General features: G+C 54.0%; 2 protein-coding genes across 10 annotated transcripts in view; one reads left to right on the top strand and one right to left on the bottom strand.

The window, feature by feature from the left end:
* The window catches only part of SZT2 (seizure threshold 2 homolog (mouse)), a 49,733-nt gene extending 48,649 nt beyond the window's left edge, over positions 1 to 1,084 (top strand). For 4 of the 5 annotated variants that reach the window (XR_002345235.1, XR_002345234.1, XM_021096876.1 and 1 more), the window contains 2 exons: positions 39 to 107; positions 243 to 1,084. Coding sequence is in view for 2 of the 5 variants with exons in the window: in XM_021096876.1 (XP_020952535.1) it covers positions 39 to 107; positions 243 to 386 (213 nt within the window). In the remaining 3 variants the exon portion in view is untranslated. The remainder of the gene's footprint in view (positions 1 to 38; positions 108 to 242) is intronic. The other variant, XR_002345236.1, reaches the window with a different exon arrangement.
* Positions 1,085 to 3,610, bottom strand: HYI (hydroxypyruvate isomerase (putative)). 5 transcript variants are annotated; one of them, XM_003128063.4, is made up of 8 exons: positions 3,345 to 3,610; positions 3,157 to 3,268; positions 2,137 to 2,251; positions 1,878 to 1,956; positions 1,739 to 1,788; positions 1,580 to 1,649; positions 1,326 to 1,460; positions 1,085 to 1,234 (listed from the first exon to the last, which is right to left on the bottom strand). In XM_003128063.4, the coding sequence occupies exons 1-8, from the start codon at positions 3,541 to 3,543 to the stop codon at positions 1,161 to 1,163; spliced, it is 834 nt and encodes a 277-aa protein (XP_003128111.2). In that variant the 5' UTR covers positions 3,544 to 3,610; the 3' UTR covers positions 1,085 to 1,160. The 5 variants fall into 5 exon arrangements, with proteins under 5 accessions (XP_003128111.2, XP_003128112.2, XP_013844371.2 ...); XM_003128064.3 differs by having other exon boundaries at positions 1,326 to 1,380; positions 3,345 to 3,598; XM_013988917.2 differs by having other exon boundaries at positions 1,580 to 1,631; positions 3,345 to 3,598.

Genomic DNA, 16,834 nt, shown 5'->3' with positions numbered 1-16,834 from the left:
GTGCCTCGCTCCCCCTCTCACCTTGTCTTTTGCTGCAGGTTGTGCTCAATCAGAAGTTCACAGACTGTTTCGTGTTAGTGTTTCTGGATTCCCACTTGGGAAAGACGGTAAGAATGGGGGTGAGGGCTGTACCCCACGTGCTCCACCCCAGCCTGCTGGGCTGGAGGAGCCTGCTTCCTGGGCCCAGCTTGCCCTCCTCTCACCATCACCCCCCTCCCCCGGCGCCCCCGTGTTCCCCACAGTCTCTGACGGTAGTTTTCCGAGAGCCCTTCCCAGTACAGCCGCAGGACAGCGAGAGCCCCCCCGCCCAGCTGGTCTCCACCTACCACCACCTGGAGTCGGTCATCAACACAGCCTGCTTCACCCTCTGGACCCGCCTCCTCTGAGGGATGGATCACCGAGCGTCCTCTGTAATTGCCCACCTGAAGCAGGACTGACCCGCCCTTCTGGGCACCAGGGCAAGAGCAGACCCTGAGGAACGCCCAAGGTTTTATGACTCTGACTTGGGAGGCTGGTAGCAAGAGCCACCCTGCCTAAACACGTGCAGCCACTGACCAGCCAGGGCGCCAAAGGGTCCAGTGCTCTGCCTGAGGTGCCCGTGTCTCTTCCGGCTCTGGGCCCTTCCAGGAGCCGCCTCCTTCCTGCTCTCCTGGGGGAGTCTGGGAATTCTTCGCATCAGGTGGCACGTAGGCCCTTTAGAGCTCCTCTTCCATGGATCCTGCCTCCAAGTCTTGGATGGCTGTCAGCCACCCCCATAGTGAGTCCGCTGGTCTTCACTTCCCACTGGGACTTCACTGCCGGACGTGGCCATTGAGCTAAGACACCCTGGTTCCAATCCCAGCTCTGCCATCGAAGCACCTGTGGCCCTTTGCTCTCGACCCTTGGTTTGTCATCCATACATGAGGAGGCGGACTCAGAAGCTCGCCCATCTCCAGAGCAACCCTGGCGCAGATGGGAGGACTTGAATCTGAGCTGCACGTCCCTTCTTTGCAGGAGGGAAGCGACCCCAAGAAACTGCAAAGTGAGACACTGTGTGTCCCTGTCCCCCCCTCCAGTAACATACACACACACACACACACGGAAATGCTCCGCAGGGTGTCTTTAATTCCGACTCAGGATGCACCATCAGTGTCCCGGAGGCGTGGGTGGAATGCGGGACCTCAGTGGCCAGCCCGTGGGTGGCCCCGCTTATCCCAGTACGAACGCAGCCAACTCAAGCCCTCTACCGTGTCTCCTGAGGGGAGAGGGCGGCGGGCATCAAGCCACAACCCACAAGGAGAACAGCCCCTTCCCCAGGACCTGCCGGGACCTCTGCCCACCGTCACCTTGAGGCTGGTACTCGCAGCCCACAAAGCCTTTGTAGCCTTCCTCTTCCAGCAGCTGGAACAGATAAGGGAAATTCAGCTCTCCGGGGCTGCTGGGCTCCCCCCGGCCGGGGACCTGGGCCACCTGCACGTGCCCTGGGGACAGAGGTGGGCAGATGTGAGGCTCCGGCTCCTGCTGAGGCCTGAGGCACTGATATTGGGGCGGGGGGGGGGGGCAGACAGAGGAAGCAGGGCGGACTAGGAAGGGGCCTCACCAACAATGGGCAGGAACTCCCGGATGTTCCCAGTCAGGTTCCCATCCATGATCTGCCAGTGGAACATGTCCTGGGGCAGCGACATCACCGTCACAGCCCCTGCGGGCCGCGCCATCCCCCCCCCAGGGGCCCGAGAAGTGCTCCCGCTCCCCCACTTACCATCTGTAACTGGAGGTTGGGGCTCCCAGCCTTCTGTAAGATGGCTGCCGCTGGGGACAGACCGGGGCGGGGACCGTGAGACCAAGGGCAGCACCAGAAGCAGAGGGACAGCAGAGGGCACGGGCTGGGGGGGTCCTACCCTGCTGGGGCGTATCCAGGAAGTACCGGGGGTCCGTGACGCGGGTGTTGATGGGCTCCAGCAGTCCCACGAGGTTCTCCTAGCGCCACGCGGGGTCCGTGAGGAAGCTCTCCCCAGGTCCGTCCCCCTCCATCAATCACCGGTCAGGTCCCCCTGACCTGGGCCACTGCCCAGCCTTGTGCCTGACAGCACCCCCACCACACACAGACATCCATGACGTACGTGTGTCTGGATGTGTCTTCACTTTTCCCTGTCTCACCTGAGCCAGAACCCCAGCTGCGTGCCTCAAGTTCTCCAGAAAAACTGTCTCCATTTCACCCCTGACTGCTGCTCGATCGGCCCCCTGGGGCACCCGGCCAGCCATCAGATGAATCCTGTGGGGGAAGCGGGACTGGAGGGGGCTGTGGGGTCCAGGCTCCCTGAGTGCACCTCTTCCAGCTGCCCTCCAACCGTGCCGGCCTCCCACCTCCCCAGGTCTCGAGTCAGGACCACTTGGCCGTGATGCTCAGGCCCCCCAGCAGCTCCACTGTCCGCCAAAGGCCAAGCCTTTTCCTAGAGACTGGGACTCAACCCATCCTCCCTCCTGGGGCCTCAGGCCCTCACCTGGCCCCTCCTGTAAGGGCAGCCTCTCCTTTGACGTGGTCCTTCCCTCAAGCCCGTGAACAGGCTCGTCTCACCTGAAAATTACCTTGAACCCTTATCCTTCCAGCAATTCCACAGATTGTCTCTCCTCCTTACAGTGTTTCTTAGCTTCTTCCCATCTGTTTTCTGAACCCACCCCCCAGTAACCCCACGTTGTCGGTTCCTCCTCAGCCTGCTTGCAGGCTGCAGGGTTTGACATTTATCTGATCAGCCCCACTTAGAGCCCCCACCTCTCCTCCCTTCACTGCCTGATCTTTCTCAGCCACCTCAACGCAGACAGGCCACATCCGCCTCATCAACTCTGAACACACCAAGCCCCTCTTTGGAATGCGCCTTCCATGAGCAAGTGTCCACTCTGAGACCCAGTGCCGCCTCACTACTGTAAGCAGCTGTCTCGGCTCCCAGAGCCCCCTAGAACTGACCCGTCCTCAAATGCATCTCCCCGGCCAGACTGAACTCCCAGCAAGAGATGGCCAAGAATGAGTTGTAAACGGAGAGCGACGCCACAGATAAAATGCCAAAGGCACTTTACGAGACTGGGACTGAGGGGGCGGGGAAGGGCCAGTGCGCTCGGGCCCGTGAGCCTCTTCCCGGGGTCACCGAGGGGAAGGGGCGGGCGGTGGGGAGGGGAGGATACCTGGGACAGCCCAGCGCCTTGGCGTACAGCACGGCCTGCTCCAGCCCCTCTCGAAAGGCCGCCTGCCTCCCGGGAACGGCCCCCAGCCCCATTTCCCCCTTCTCGCGGTCTCCTGCGGGGAGAACGGGCCTCAGCTCCCGGCTCGGGGCCCCAGCCCGCCCCGCCCCGGCCCGGCCCGCACGGCGCACCCGGGGGCGTGTTGATCAGCACCAGCTGCAGCCCTGCTTCCCGCGCCGCGCGCGCCAGTGCCTCGGGTGGCTCCGCGTAAGGCCAGCCGATCTCGGCTGCCTGAAAGCCCGAGCTGCCCGCGGCCCGGAGCCGCGCCGAGAGGCTGGCGAGCTCCGGGAACAGCCAGGACACGTTAGCCGAGAAGCGCAGCGGAGCCATGGCCGCCGGGAGCGCGCGCGCCCGGGGCAGAGTCCGTGAGGCCGGAACGCGATAGCGGGCGGGGCCGGGGAGGGGGCGGAGGGCGGGGCGCGGGCGGCCGCGGAGGGGGCGGGGCGGGGCGCGGGAGGCCACGGAGGGGGTGGGGCGGGGCGGTCGCGGAGGGGCGGGGCGGGGGCGGCCGCGGAGGAGCCCGGCCCGGCCGAGCGGGGGCGCGCTGGCCCCGCAAGCCGCCGCGAGCTGGCTGCCGGCCGTCCCGGGGGAGAAAAGCCGTCTGTCGTGGCGAAAACTGTGGACAGGCCAAAAAAGTGCACCTTTTCCAGACCGGAGAGGGCGGCGGGGAAGGGGGCGTGGGCGAGTCGGCCGCCCCGAGGCCGGGTTAACGTGAAGGAGCGTGGATGCTAACGCACGCTTAGTGCTTTCCCCTTATTATAAGCAGAGTGTCTTTTCCCTACGGAACGACTGAAAGCCGTGTGTCCGAAAAAGGGACGTCTAACACACCCGTCAACTTTCCCTTACAAGTCAAAAACTGAACACGGGCGGTCTTTTCTTAGGAAATCCTGATTGTACTGTATATGCGGTTTATGGCCTGCGTTCTCATTATTTTGTGAGCATTTTCCTTTGAAAACCTTGGATTAGCTGCTCACTGTTCTACTCCTACTCAGCCCAGAATCTATCATACTGCCCTCTCGTTGGACATGCGGGTTTTCTACCTGTGTGGGGGCTAGAAAAGCACTTGAATGCGCCCCCTGGCCCACCTCTGAGTCACCTCCCTAGGTTCTTTTTGTAGGGATGTCCAGAGGACTTGGCCGGTCCAAAGTCCTTTAATAGGAAAACTGCCCCCACCCCTGGACTCTGCACTGAGCGGCTCTGGACAGGCTGGGCCCTCTTAGTCCCAGCTGATTGGACCACAGAGGGACATCTGAGTCAAAGGTAGCCAATCCATAGACTGGCCCAAGATCCATTACCTTCCTAGTTTGGAAAGATCATCTGGCCAGATTCCCTGTTTAGAGAATTCAAACAAGGAAAGACTGAGAGTCAGTTGAGATGTGGGTTTGCCAGGAGATGGTGGTGGCTGTTGAAGCTGAAAAAGCAGGAGCCAGGTGGTAAAGAAAAGCTGGAGCAGAGACCAGGGAACGGAGTACTATCTGTAGAAATCACATGTTGAGACACCACTGTTGTAGCGTTCCCAGGATTGGCCAAATTCATGGCTGCTCCCAGACCTGCACTTCTCAAGGCTGGAGTGTTTAGACTTTCCATGGTTCACGTGTCTGTAACCTCTTAATGTTTCTTGAGATCATTCAAATGGATTTATTTCAGCCCCAATAACCCAACTGAATGGGCAGATGCCAGATTGGTGTTACATGGTGAAAAAATAGGAGCATGCTTAAATTCTTGCCGACTGTGCTAGATGGCATCTCAAAAATGTAAGTTGAGGAGTTCCCGTCATGGCCCAGTGCAGTGGTTAGTGAATCCAGCTAGGAACCATGAGGTTGCGAGTTCAATCCCTGGCCTCATTCAGTGGGTTAAGGATCCAGCGTTGCCGTGAGCTGTGGTGTAGATCACAGACACAACTTGGATCCCACGTTGCTGTGGCTGTGGTGCAGGCTGGCGGCTACAGCTCCCATTAGACGCTTAGCCTGGGAACATCCATATGCCTCGATGTGGCCCTAGAAAAGACAAAAAGACAAAAAAAAAAAAAAAAGTAAGTTTACACTGAGACAATCCATGCATAGAAGTCAGCTGGACCTGCTTCCTGTGCTTGCTTTGACGGAAGGCAGCTCGAAGTGCAGCCTCAGGGGCACCTGGCCTCCACTGTCTTCCTGCCACTCCTTGCCTGCGTCCCAAATCAGGCCCACCCCGACATCTGGCGTCCAGATCTCCGAGTTCATCCAAGTGCCCGGCAGGTACGGTTTCTCCGGCTCCGCCTCCAAACACAGGCTGCCACCAGCTATGACTGATCACCTGATTTCTTGCCCCTTATGCTTGGAACGCTGACGTGCTCCTTGGTTCCAGTCCAATCAGGATGTGACCTCACTAAGTACCATCTTAATCAGTCCCAACGTCAGCATGTTTACAATCCAGTGCTGCCAAAGCAGAGCAGCATGGAAGGCAGGTAACTCCTTATTGACGCTTCACGATAAATCGCTGAGCATGCGGATTTCGGAGCCCACCATCTGCTGGGGTCTGTAGTAGGCACGAAATTTGCCCAGCCTCCAATGACCCACTCTTGTTTTGCTTGTATACCCTTTAGGGCAGCAGAGTTGATATAGCAACTGGATGTACACGACTCACTTTCCCCCTTAATTCCCTTGCAACCACCCTCACACGTGCACATGAGAAGGGCCATGCCCATGAGAATTATTTTGTGTATTCACCATTTATCTATACCTTATCCCACTTTGCAACATAAGCATTACACTAAGTTGTTATTACAAATATTGATTCTTTGCATTAAATTTTTTTTTCTTTTTTGGCCACACCCGCAGCATGGAAGTTCCAGGGCCAGGGATCAAATCCAAGCCACAGCTGCAGCAACGCCAGATCCTCAGCCTGTTGTGCCACGGCAGAAACTAGCTTTGTACTTAACTTTTAATCAAAGAATTTGTACAGAGGAGTTCCTGTTGCGGCTCAGCCGGTCAAGAACCTGACTAATCTCCATGAAGATGTGGGTTCAATCCCTGGCCTCACTTAGCAGTTAGGGATCCAGTGTTACCACAAGCTTCGGCCTAGGTTGTGGATGTGGCTTGGATTCAGCGTTGCTGTGGCTGTGGCGTAGTCCAGCAGCTGCAGTTCCTATTCGACCCCTAGCCAGGGAACTTCCATAAGCCGCAGGTGAGGCCCTAAAAAAAAAAATGTGTTACAGATATATGATGATCGGTTAAAGTAACAATGACTTTTAAATGAGTGTGTGGATGATGTGGCTGAAACGTGCATGTAGAGGCAGAGCCTCATGCAGGAACTGGATTGCACTTGCCAACTTCGTAAAAAAGGTTACGGCTCATGTGAAATGCAAATCAAAACCTCAATGAAATTTCATTTTATACCTTCCAGATTGGCAAAAACTTCAAAGTCAGACAATGCCAAATATTGGAAGGGATTTGGAACAATGGACCGTTTATTCACTGCTTATAGGAGTGTAAATCACTACAACCACTTTAGAAAATAATTTGACATTACCTTTTTTTTTTTTTTTTGTCTTTTTAGGGCCCCACGTGTGCCATATGGAAGTTCCCAGGCTAGGGGTTGAATCAGAGCTGTAGCTGTCAGCCTACACCACAGCCACAGCAAAGTGGTATCCGAGCGGTGCCTGCAACCTACACCACAGCTCACAGCAACACCAGATCCTTAACCCACTGAGCGGGAGGCCAGGGATCGAACCTGCGTCCTCATGGATACTAGTCGGATTTTTTACTGCTGAGCCACAGTGGGAACTCCTTGACCTCTTAAACCCGAACATTCGCAGAACTTTGATCCAGCCACTCCTTGTCCAGGCTTATCTCCTGGAGAACCTTGTGCACAGGTGTGCCAGGAAACAAGTTCCGTGATGTCATAGCAGCCCCATTTATGTTGCACAAATATGGAATGAATTCAAATGCCCATCAGTACATATACAGATGAGTTATGGTGGAGCCATATAGTGTTGTTTATAAAAGTGAAGAGAAAGCTGGCTGCTCAAACGATGAAAGTGAGTTTGCTCTTGGATTAGAGTAACACAGAAAGAGCTTCGTGTTGTTGGGGTCCAATCGAAAACATCAGCACGAACACATCAAAGGGATCAACTCAGAAGCATAATCGTGAGTGAAAGAAGCAAGTCCCAGAGAAATCTACATGGTGTGATTCCATTTACAGGCAGGCAAAAGCGGGGAAAGCCAAACCATCTCTTGCCCAGGAAAACAAACACCTGTGGTAAAACTGTGAAGAGAAAAAGCAAGTGACAACGATCGCAAAATTCAGGATGACAGCGACCTCTGGAGGGGGCGGGGAGGGGATGGCACTGGAGACTTCGGAAGTAACAGTCCATCCCTTTTCCGGGGGTGGCTGATCATGTAGCTTTGTCTTATGCCTGTTCTTTATATCTTACAAGTATTTTCTAAATATCATTTTTGTATCAGTTTCATATATATGTGTGTGTGTGTGTTTAATAGGGCCACACCCAAGGCATATGGAGGCTCCCAGGCTAAGGGTCGAATTGGAGTTGTAGCTGCCGGCCTGCACCACAGCCACAGCAATGCAGGATCCGAGCCGCGTCTGTGACCTACGCCACAGCTCACGGCAATGCCGGATCCTTAACCCACTGAGCAAAGCCGGGGACCTAACCCACACCCTCACGGACTCTAGGCGGGTTCATTACCACTGAGCCACAGCAGGAACCCCTGTTCCGTATTTACTAAGAACAAAATTGTAAAACGTTCTGTGTGCATTATTACCACCTGTCAACACGGTTTATGTTACCATCGTCGCAGCATCCTGAGCGCCTCAAGGATGTTCTACAGACTCAGCTCGTTTCTATTAGACAATAGCAGTTTTTAGATTCTCTGTGCCACGGCTCAGGCTAGTGGTCTGTTGCTGCGTCACCTGCTCAGAACCTGTGGCGGGCAGCCTGTCCGATGGTCCCCAGTGATCTCCACCTCCTGGTCTTCCTGCCCCCTCCCCTTGAATATGGGCTGGACCTAGCAATTCACTTCTAGCAAATCAAACCTAGCAAAAATGGTGCCATGTCACCTTCGAGATGAGGTTGCAAAAAGGCGATGGCTGGTGTCTTGGGTACCCACTCTCACTCTCACTCACTAGCTCTGGGGAAAACCAGCTGCCCTATTGTGAGCGGCCCCATGGGAGGCCTGTGTCCGTGGGCTGACGTCCCCTGCCAACAGCCAGCGAGGACCGGAGGCCAGCCTGTGAGTGAGCTTGGAAGCAAGTCCACTCTCGTTGAGCCTTAAGATGACTGTACCTCCAACCACCACATTGACGGCAGCCTCATCACAGGCAAGGCTGGCGTTGGGGACATCCAGCTAGGCCACACCCCCGATTCCTGGGTGCCACCTGGAAACTACTCGATAGTAAATATTTGTGGTTTTGAGCCCCTGAGCTTTGGGGTCATTTGTTAGCAGCAGTAGATAAAGAGGTTCTCTTTCTGGGAACATTTCCCTTGTTTGGGGAATTTATGCGACTTTCACCACTCCTCCCTCTGAAGTATAAATAGGTGCTGCCACCATAAGATTTTTCTCAACCCAGACTCAGTGATGGGTCAATGAGTGGGCACCTGTTGTACGCGTTGCCGGTTTGCGGACCCAAGGCGGTCCCCTCTTTTCTCCTCTTGATAGAAGCACACCTCCTGGGGAGTAGAGAATAAAGCTGATGCGCAGAGAGACGTGGCAGAAAAAGCCAAGGGAGGCATCGTGCTCACTTGGAACCTCTGCAAGGGAAGCACCAGGCTGGTCTTCTTGCTTCATCGGAACTCTTTCCGAAGAAGAGCCGTCTCAGCAGCCACTTGCGTTTCCTACCCCAAGATCTGGTATTGTGCACGTTTCAGAAAACCACTTGGTTCTTTTGGTAAAAAGCAGTTTAAAGACCTGAACCTTGGGCATTTTTTTTTTAACTTTCTCATTGGAGCTCCCACTCTTTTTACCACTTTTGCATAGCCTGCTCGAATCAGACGCCGTTGGTCATGTTACATATTTTCACTTCCAACCATGTGTTCGGTTACAGCTGCCTAGATTTAAGAATCGAGTGTCGCTCTATTATTATTATTTGTTTGAGCCATTGAGCCTGCATTTCTGAGGCTTTGGAATTTAATGTTCCCACTTTACTCAATTTTACCAGTAATAGTCCATATCATATGGATTCATGATAGCTTGTAACTGTGTCAAAAAGGAAACTGAATCTTCGGTAAAATTTTTCTTTCACGGGTTTCTCTTGTATCCAAGGATGTCGTAGAGGAACACCCATGGTACATCTGCATTAAGACTCTATAAAATTTCAGCACATTTAAACAGAGTCATCTCACACACAGTACGCTGAGTAACAACGTCATTGCACAAAACAGGATTGATTCACTTTACAAAGTTTGTGCTTGCCCGAGTGATCATTATACTCTTGAAAGACTCTAGTAATATCTGCTCTTCCATGTTCTCCAGCCTTATCTTTAAAAGGAGGCTCCCATAAGGGGCCCTTTATCCTTAGTTTCGTCTCTGCTGCTGAATGGCCGGATCCCCTCCAGAAACGCTTCGCGTGCCCTCCCCTGCATGTGCACGTTGGTAGTAACACACGAAGTATTGGTTAACGGAGTGTCAACTAGTTACACAGCCACCCACATGCAGTCTTTAAACTTAGTTAAGTACAACCAGGCTATGGATGACTCAAAGGGCACCGGTGTGGATAGTCAGAGGGTTTTTTTCACATTTGGAATTTTGAAAAATCTCAGTAATCCGAACTTCAGAATCTTATTCTTCCCTTATTTAATTTTTACACTCATGAATGCTACCCATGGTGTTAGGTATATATGTTTTGCAACCTTTTTTTTCCCCCACTTAGCGCTATATATAGGATATCTTTCCTTGGAATATGTGTGTGTGTGTGTGTGTGTGTGTGTGCGCGCGCGCGTGTGTGTGTGTGTGTGTGTGTGTGTATACACTCAGGCTACCTTACTGTTCTCCCCAGGCCAGGGACCAAACTTGTGCCCCAGCAGTGACCTGAGCCGCTCCAGTGACAACACTGGATCCTTAACCCGATGAGCCACAAGAGAATTCTTCTCTGGCCATTCTTTTAACTGCATTTCATTCCAGACTATGAAGATTTTATCATTCCTGGGGTTCCCATCGTGGCGAAGCGGAAACGAACCCGACTAGGAACCATGAGGTTACAGGTTCGATCCCTGGCCTCGCTCAGTGGGCTAAGGCTCTGTGAGTTGTGGTGTAGGTTGCAGACACGGCTCAGATCTGGTGTTGCTGTGGCTGTGGTGTAGGCTGGCAGCTGAGCTCCAATTGGACCCCTAGCCTGGGAACCTCCATATGTGGCAGGTATGGCCCTAAAAAGTCCCCCCCCCCAAAAAGATTTTATCATTCCTCTATTGGCAGACCAAATGACTGCTTCAAATTTGTCACTAGTACAGCAATAAACATCCTTTTATACGCCTTCCCTGTGCAGGTACAAATGTGTGTATTTCTCCAGTGTGTGTAGACCCCTGGAAGTGGACTAGCTTGGCCGAAGGATGTGCACGTTTAAAGCTCTAATTCGCTGCCAAATTGCCCTTCAAAACCCTTTTTCAGTCCACATTCATGCTGACAGCCTATGAGTGCCAGCTTCCCCGCATCTCCTTCCACATTGGATATTTGCCAGTCTGAAGGGGGGAGGAGCATTTTAGAGAACCCAGCCCTTGATGATTCCGAGGCGGAGCACCTTTCCAGGTGTTTACCGTTAACCGCGCCTCTGCTGCGAATCGGGGCTTAATTGCAGTCTTTGTCCACGCATCAGTCGGACTCTTAATGTTTTAATTGATCGGTTCATAGGGGTTCTTTATAGAAATGCTGGTTGTTGGAGTTCCTGTCATCGCTCAGCAGAAATTAATCTGTCTAGCAGCATCCCTGAGGATGCAGGGTTGATCCCTGGCCCCGCTCAGTGGGTTAAGGATCCAGTGTTGCCATGAGCTGTGGTGTAGGTGGCAGATGCGGCTTGGATCCTGTGTTGCTGTGGCGGATAGGTCAACAGCTACAGCTCCGATTCAACCCCTAACCTGGGAATCTCCATATGCCCTGGGTTTGGCCCTAAAAATTAAAAAAAAAAAAAAAAAAAATTAAAAGAAGAAAGAAAGAAAAAAAAGAGAAAAGAAATTCTGGATGTTAAGTCTTTGTTTTTGCTTATCTTTGGCTTTACTGAAAGTATCGTTTTGCAGTTCAGCGTGTTGGAGGAGTGTTGCCTTCCCACCAGGCTTGGCCATCGGTGTTGGGGGAGGCCAGCCCTCTGTAGAAGGCTCCCGGGCATCTGCCTCACAGTCGTCTTCCCCAGGAGACCGAGAGGGATTCCTTTGGCAGAAAGGAGGGGCCAGTTGCTCAGCTCCGTTCCCTCCCCTCTCCCGTCTGTGAAAATCGCATCCCTGCCCTGCCTCCCCGTGGCCTAGGTTTCTCAGGACTCAGCCGTCACAGGGCCGACCTCAGGGGTGACATATTAGCAGCCGGCTTGCCGAGCAGACCTAAGCCATATTGCCCGGTATCAATTGTGGTGGAAAGAAAGGTAATATTTGTATCTCCATCTGCCACACTCCCGTGCCTATCTCTTAATAGGTTCTTGTATCAGTCAGAGTCCAAACAGAAAACAGATGGCACACTCAAATTAGGATAATTCAGAAGATTGAATAAAGGGACTATTACAAAGGCGTGGGCAGCGAGGAGGAGAGAGGCCTGCCATGGTGCAGCAGCCTAGGGCTAGTGGCAGCAGAGCCCTTACGACGCCTCAGCCTCAAAGGGTGAAGGGGTGGGGGACTGGGGGCTGAAATCCGGGAGGCAAGGGTTGTGTAGAGTCGGCTGTCCTACCAGGAGCACAAGCCCTCTGCTGAAGGACCCAGGCAGCTCGAAGCAGCCTGTAGGGAGGAAGCCTGGTATTTACTCTGAACGCCCTACCTGACTCTCCTCCTCCCTCCACTAGATCAGCTAAGCCGCACCCCCCCCCCCCCGCCCCCCCCGCCACTGATAAGCTAAACAGAGCCGGGGGCACCATCCCTGCATCCTCTCGGGCCGAGGGCAAGGAGGAAGACAAAATGAGGGCAAACTGAAAATATCTGGCAGAGCCCCCTCTTTCTTCCCTCAGTACGCATGCTCAGCCTCCACCTGGGGGGAGAACCCGTGCCCCCCGCCACAGGACGCTCAAAGAAGCACGGACCCCAGTTTATCACGGGGTGACCTCCACCTCCACGGTCCCTCTGAAACCTAAGGCTTCACTACCAATGAGGGGTCAGGTTAAAGTGAGGAGAGGCAGAATCCCGAGACGGCCTCCCCAAAGTCCCGCTCGCGGGGGGCACGCCCCTGCTTGCCGTCATTCAGCCTAGCGCTGGTCCAGGCGCTGCCATGCAGGGATTGCGCGGATGCTGTGAAGGTCCCAGATCTGTTAGGAAAGGGAGATTAAGCCGGGTGAGCCCTTAGAGGGGCCAGGGTTCTTCCCGATGAGAGAGCTTCGAAGCTAAGGCATGAGAAGGTCTCCACTGGTGGCTTTGAAGATGGAGACGGAATGGAGGTGGCCCTAGAGGCTGAGATTAGCCCCCGGCTGACAGCCAGCAGGCAAACGGAGGCCTCAGTCCTCCGGCCACAGGGAGCCCAGTCCTGCCGCAACCCTGGGGCTCGAAGGAGGACCTGGAGCTCCAGATGGGGACGTGCAGCTCATCCCCTTGATTTCAGCCTTTGGAATCTTTGAGCACAGAACCCAGTCCTGCACGCCACGCCTGGGCTTCTCGAGAACTGTGAGCTACCAAACGGGCATTGTTTTAAGCTGCTAAATTTGTGATAATTCATCAAGGAGCAAGAGAAGCCCCTTCGGGGGGCAAATCGTAAAGTACCACGGACACAGCTGTTATGGTCCCCATTTTTGCAGCTGCTAATAGGGCCCAAACTGGCGACCACAGCCATCTTATTCCATCGCCCTGCGTCCTCACCCAGCACCTCGGCTGGATGAGCGTCTTTACCTTCTGGAACCACTCATACCTTTGCATGGGATCGGAGGTCAACTTGCCGCTGAGCAGCACTTTAGCGCAAGAGAGGAGTCAGAGGCATCCGAGCCAAGTTCCCCTCGCCCTCCCGCGGTGTCGCAGCAGCACAGTTTCCTGAGTGATCAGGATCGACCACCCCAGCCGAGCTGGAGAGCCTTTCCTCTGTGATTTCGTCGCATGAGGAGCCTCAAGGGCAGAGGGTACATCTCAGCGTCTGGTTCATTGGAAAGAGGACCAGGTTTCCCGTGGAAGAATAACTGCTGTGAGCGCTAGAACCTTCAGATCTACTGAGCCTGGGGTTACAGGGACGGCAAATACTTTCCCAGCGAAGGATCACGGTCCGTAGCCAGGGGGCCACTCCCACCGCGGGCCGCCAGGCTCTGACCATGCTCGCATCCTGCCACGGAGGGAGATGGTACCCCAAACCGACCACGGCTTCAGAACAGACGCGGTTTGGCAGGTGCTTCCTTCCTGCTGGCGCTACAACCGAGCCCCTCGCAATCCACCTCCCGTCCTCTCAGGCTGGCGGGCTCGGGGTGATGAGCCTCGGGATAACAGCAGGGAATTTCATGGACGTGAGCCAGCTGCCACACTGCTTAGGCTGTAGCTGTCCCCTTGTCAGAGGTGATGTTACACTTGATAGCGTGACGAAGGGGCAAACATTCCGCAAGTCTGCAAATGATTCTGGAGGAAGAACTTCAGGCAGAGAAGACAATTGGAACATGTAGTTACCCCATGAGAGCCAAGCTCCGCTGCCTCCCAGACGGAGGCTCCACAGTGGCCTCCCTCCAACCCCGTGCGCCTCTTTGTCCGTGGCGTGAAATTCAAGGGGCAGCAATTTGTCTCTCCCTTCAGAAGGATGCCCCAGACCAAAGGGTCCCTGGGAATACCCGCTACATGGTGGGCTCCTCAGCCTCGGGCACATATTGGTCTGAACGAAGGCATCTAGAGGGCTGGGCACCTCCGCTCACAGGTCCAGTCAGCACGACGTCATCAGTGAGGAACCAGGACACCCTGTGGGAATGTCAAGGTGACCGGGCTCCCATGACGGGAGGATGGGATTTGCCACTGTCCTGTGAGCATGTTAAGGAATATTATTTTCCTTGCTCCGTAGTGCAAATTGCTTCAGCTTTTCCTGGACAGAAAACGTGTTCCAGGTCAAAAGCTGCATGCCAGGTGCCACGGACTGTGTCGAATTGCCAGAGTCAAGTTCCCTCCTTTGTGGCCCTAGTTGTGATTGGCATCACCAAAGTTGGCAAAGATTTACTTTTTTGTTCTGGCCATCCCCACAGCACGCAGAATCTCTCAGGCCAGGGATCGAACCTGTGCCACAGCAGTGACAACGCCACATCCTCAACCCACTGGTGTATAGTGTCCTGTCGATTTTCTGCTGTGCAGCAAAGTGACCCAGTCAGACACACATGTATACATTCTTTTTTCTCATAGTATCCTCCATCCTAAGTGACTAGGTAGAGTTCCCAGTGCTGCACAGCAGGCTCTCATTGCTTATCCAAAGGCAACGGTTCGCAATGGTTCGCATCTATTAACCCCAGCTTCCCAGTCCATCCCGCACCTCCCCCTCCCCTCGCTCTAATAGCCTTATAAACCGCTACTGTGCATTTTCCCTAGATTCTTTTATTTTTTTTTTAATTAAAAACATTTTTCTTCTTCCTTTTTTGGCCACCCAGCCGCACATGGAGTTCCCAGGCCAGGGATCAGATCCGAGCTGCCATTTTGACCTACACTGCACGCAGCTGCCTCAATGCCAGATCCTTAATCTGCTACGCCAGGCCAGGGGTCAAAACTGCACCCCGGTGGTCCAGAGACGCCGCTGCCAATCCCAGCGCGCCACAGCAGAAACTCCCACTTTCCCTCGCTTCTCGGTTCCACATCCTGGGAAAGCTTCGGCGTTCTCTGAGTGCATAAACCATCTTCTTTTGGAGCGGGCCTCACACCTCTCCATCGGGCCTTGTCACGGGCCTGGGAATGATAAGAGATGAGGAGATGGAAGCTCAGGAGAACGGACCTCAGCTCATGAGGCCAGTGCCCCGGGTGCAATTACGGTAAGGCTTTTATACAGAGGAGAGCTATTTTTTTCAGCCAGCAGAAGGGGTGCAGAGGAGTACAGAGGGTCAGAATGCTCAGCCAGGTCGTATGTGCGCTTTGGACGTCATGCCTCCCCTTCCAGTGGGAAGGAGGGAAACTTCTTTCTCGGAGTTTTAGTCCTCGCCCAACAGCCTTGACCTGGTGTCAGAGCCCTGGCAGAGCCACGCAGTCAGTGGGTGCTGCACATCCACAGTCCCTACACCCACCCTGGGACTGGTTCTTAGGCACATGTCCTCTGCACTTGTTGGACCCAGGGGACTCCTGCAGCGCCGCCACGGGTGTCTTGGTTTTCCAAGTGTCTTTCTCGTTGTATTTCTGTCGCTCTTATTTTCTCTTTTTCCTGTATGTACTTTTCAGGGTGGTGAAAAGCACCCAGTTGGTTCTGCTCTGTTCTTGCCACGCGCCAGAGCAGTGAGGTGTCACAGCCATTTGCTCACTTGACGCCTTGCCCTCCGTCTGCGTGGCATCACGTGCTGCCACCGTCGGTCATTCCAGCCATGACGATACCGCCACAGGCCACATGCGAGGCTTCTTTCCTAATTCTTCCCCAGCAAAGTTACCACTGCCCTCCTCAAATATGTGAGCTACTGAACTCCAGGATCCCATTTTGAGGGACTCTTCCCTAATTCCACAATCACTGTATTATTTTGAGTCCAAATAGGAAACAGATGGCTCACTGAAATTAGGATAATTCATGGAGGGTTGTTTTTTTTTTTTTTTTGTTCTTTTTATGGCCGCACCTGTGGCACATGGACGTTGCTGAGCCATGGGCTAAATCAGAGCTACAGCTCTGACCTACACCACGGCCACGGCAATGCTGGATCCTCAGCCCTGAGCAAGGCTAGGGATCAAAACTGCATCTTCACAGAGTCAACGCTGGGTCTTTAACCCACTGAGCCACAGCGGGAACTCTGCGGAGGGTTTTGTAAAGGGCCTGTTTATTAAGGTTTGGGCAGTGTACGTGTGTAAAAGACGCACATGGGAGAACACAGTAATCCAGAACTAAAAACAGCAGAGCTGTTAACACCCCTAGGCCTGAAGGGATGAGGTGAGGGAGGGTTTTCTGTAATCCAAAAGGAAATTCTGGTAGAGTCGACCAACTGGGAAGAAGCAAGGACTTTGGGAGGGTGGGTGGGGGGTGAAGGAGAAAAAGAAAGCTGGATTGCTTTTTGCCAGGAAAGGGGGCCACAGCAGAATGCCTTAAAGACTATGACCCCAGGGAGTTCCCGTCGTGGTGCAGTGGTTAACCAATCCGACTAGGAACCATGAGGTTGCAGGTTCGATCCCTGGCCTTGCTCAGTGGGTGAAGGATCCAGTGTTGCTGTGAGCTGTGGTGTAGGTCGCAGACGCGGCTCCGATCCCGCATTGCTGTGGCTGTGGCTGTGGTGTAGGCCGGTGGCTACAGCTTCAATTGGACCCCTAGCCTGGGAATCTCCATATGCCAGGGGAGCGGCCCTAGAAAAGGCAAAAAGCCAAAAAAAAAAAAAAAAAAAA

Source organism: Sus scrofa, chromosome 6 (genome assembly GCF_000003025.6).
Source record: "Sus scrofa isolate TJ Tabasco breed Duroc chromosome 6, Sscrofa11.1, whole genome shotgun sequence".
NCBI lineage: Eukaryota > Metazoa > Chordata > Mammalia > Artiodactyla > Suidae > Sus > Sus scrofa.
This window is presented reverse-complemented; position numbering and strand designations above follow the sequence as displayed.

Bases quoted from the DNA above. Each gene is read 5' to 3' on its own strand.
- HYI (XM_003128063.4), bottom strand. From the start codon at position 3,543: ATGGCTCCGCTGCGCTTCTCGGCTAACGTGTCCTGGCTGTTCCCGGAG. The intron at 1,957-2,136 runs GTGAGACAGGGA...GCGTGGCGCTAG, and splicing joins CAGCTGGGGTTCTGGCTCAG to GAGAACCTCGTGGGACTGCT. The intron at 1,461-1,579 runs GTGAGGCCCCTT...CTCTGTCCCCAG, and splicing joins GGAGTTCCTGCCCATTGTTG to GGCACGTGCAGGTGGCCCAG.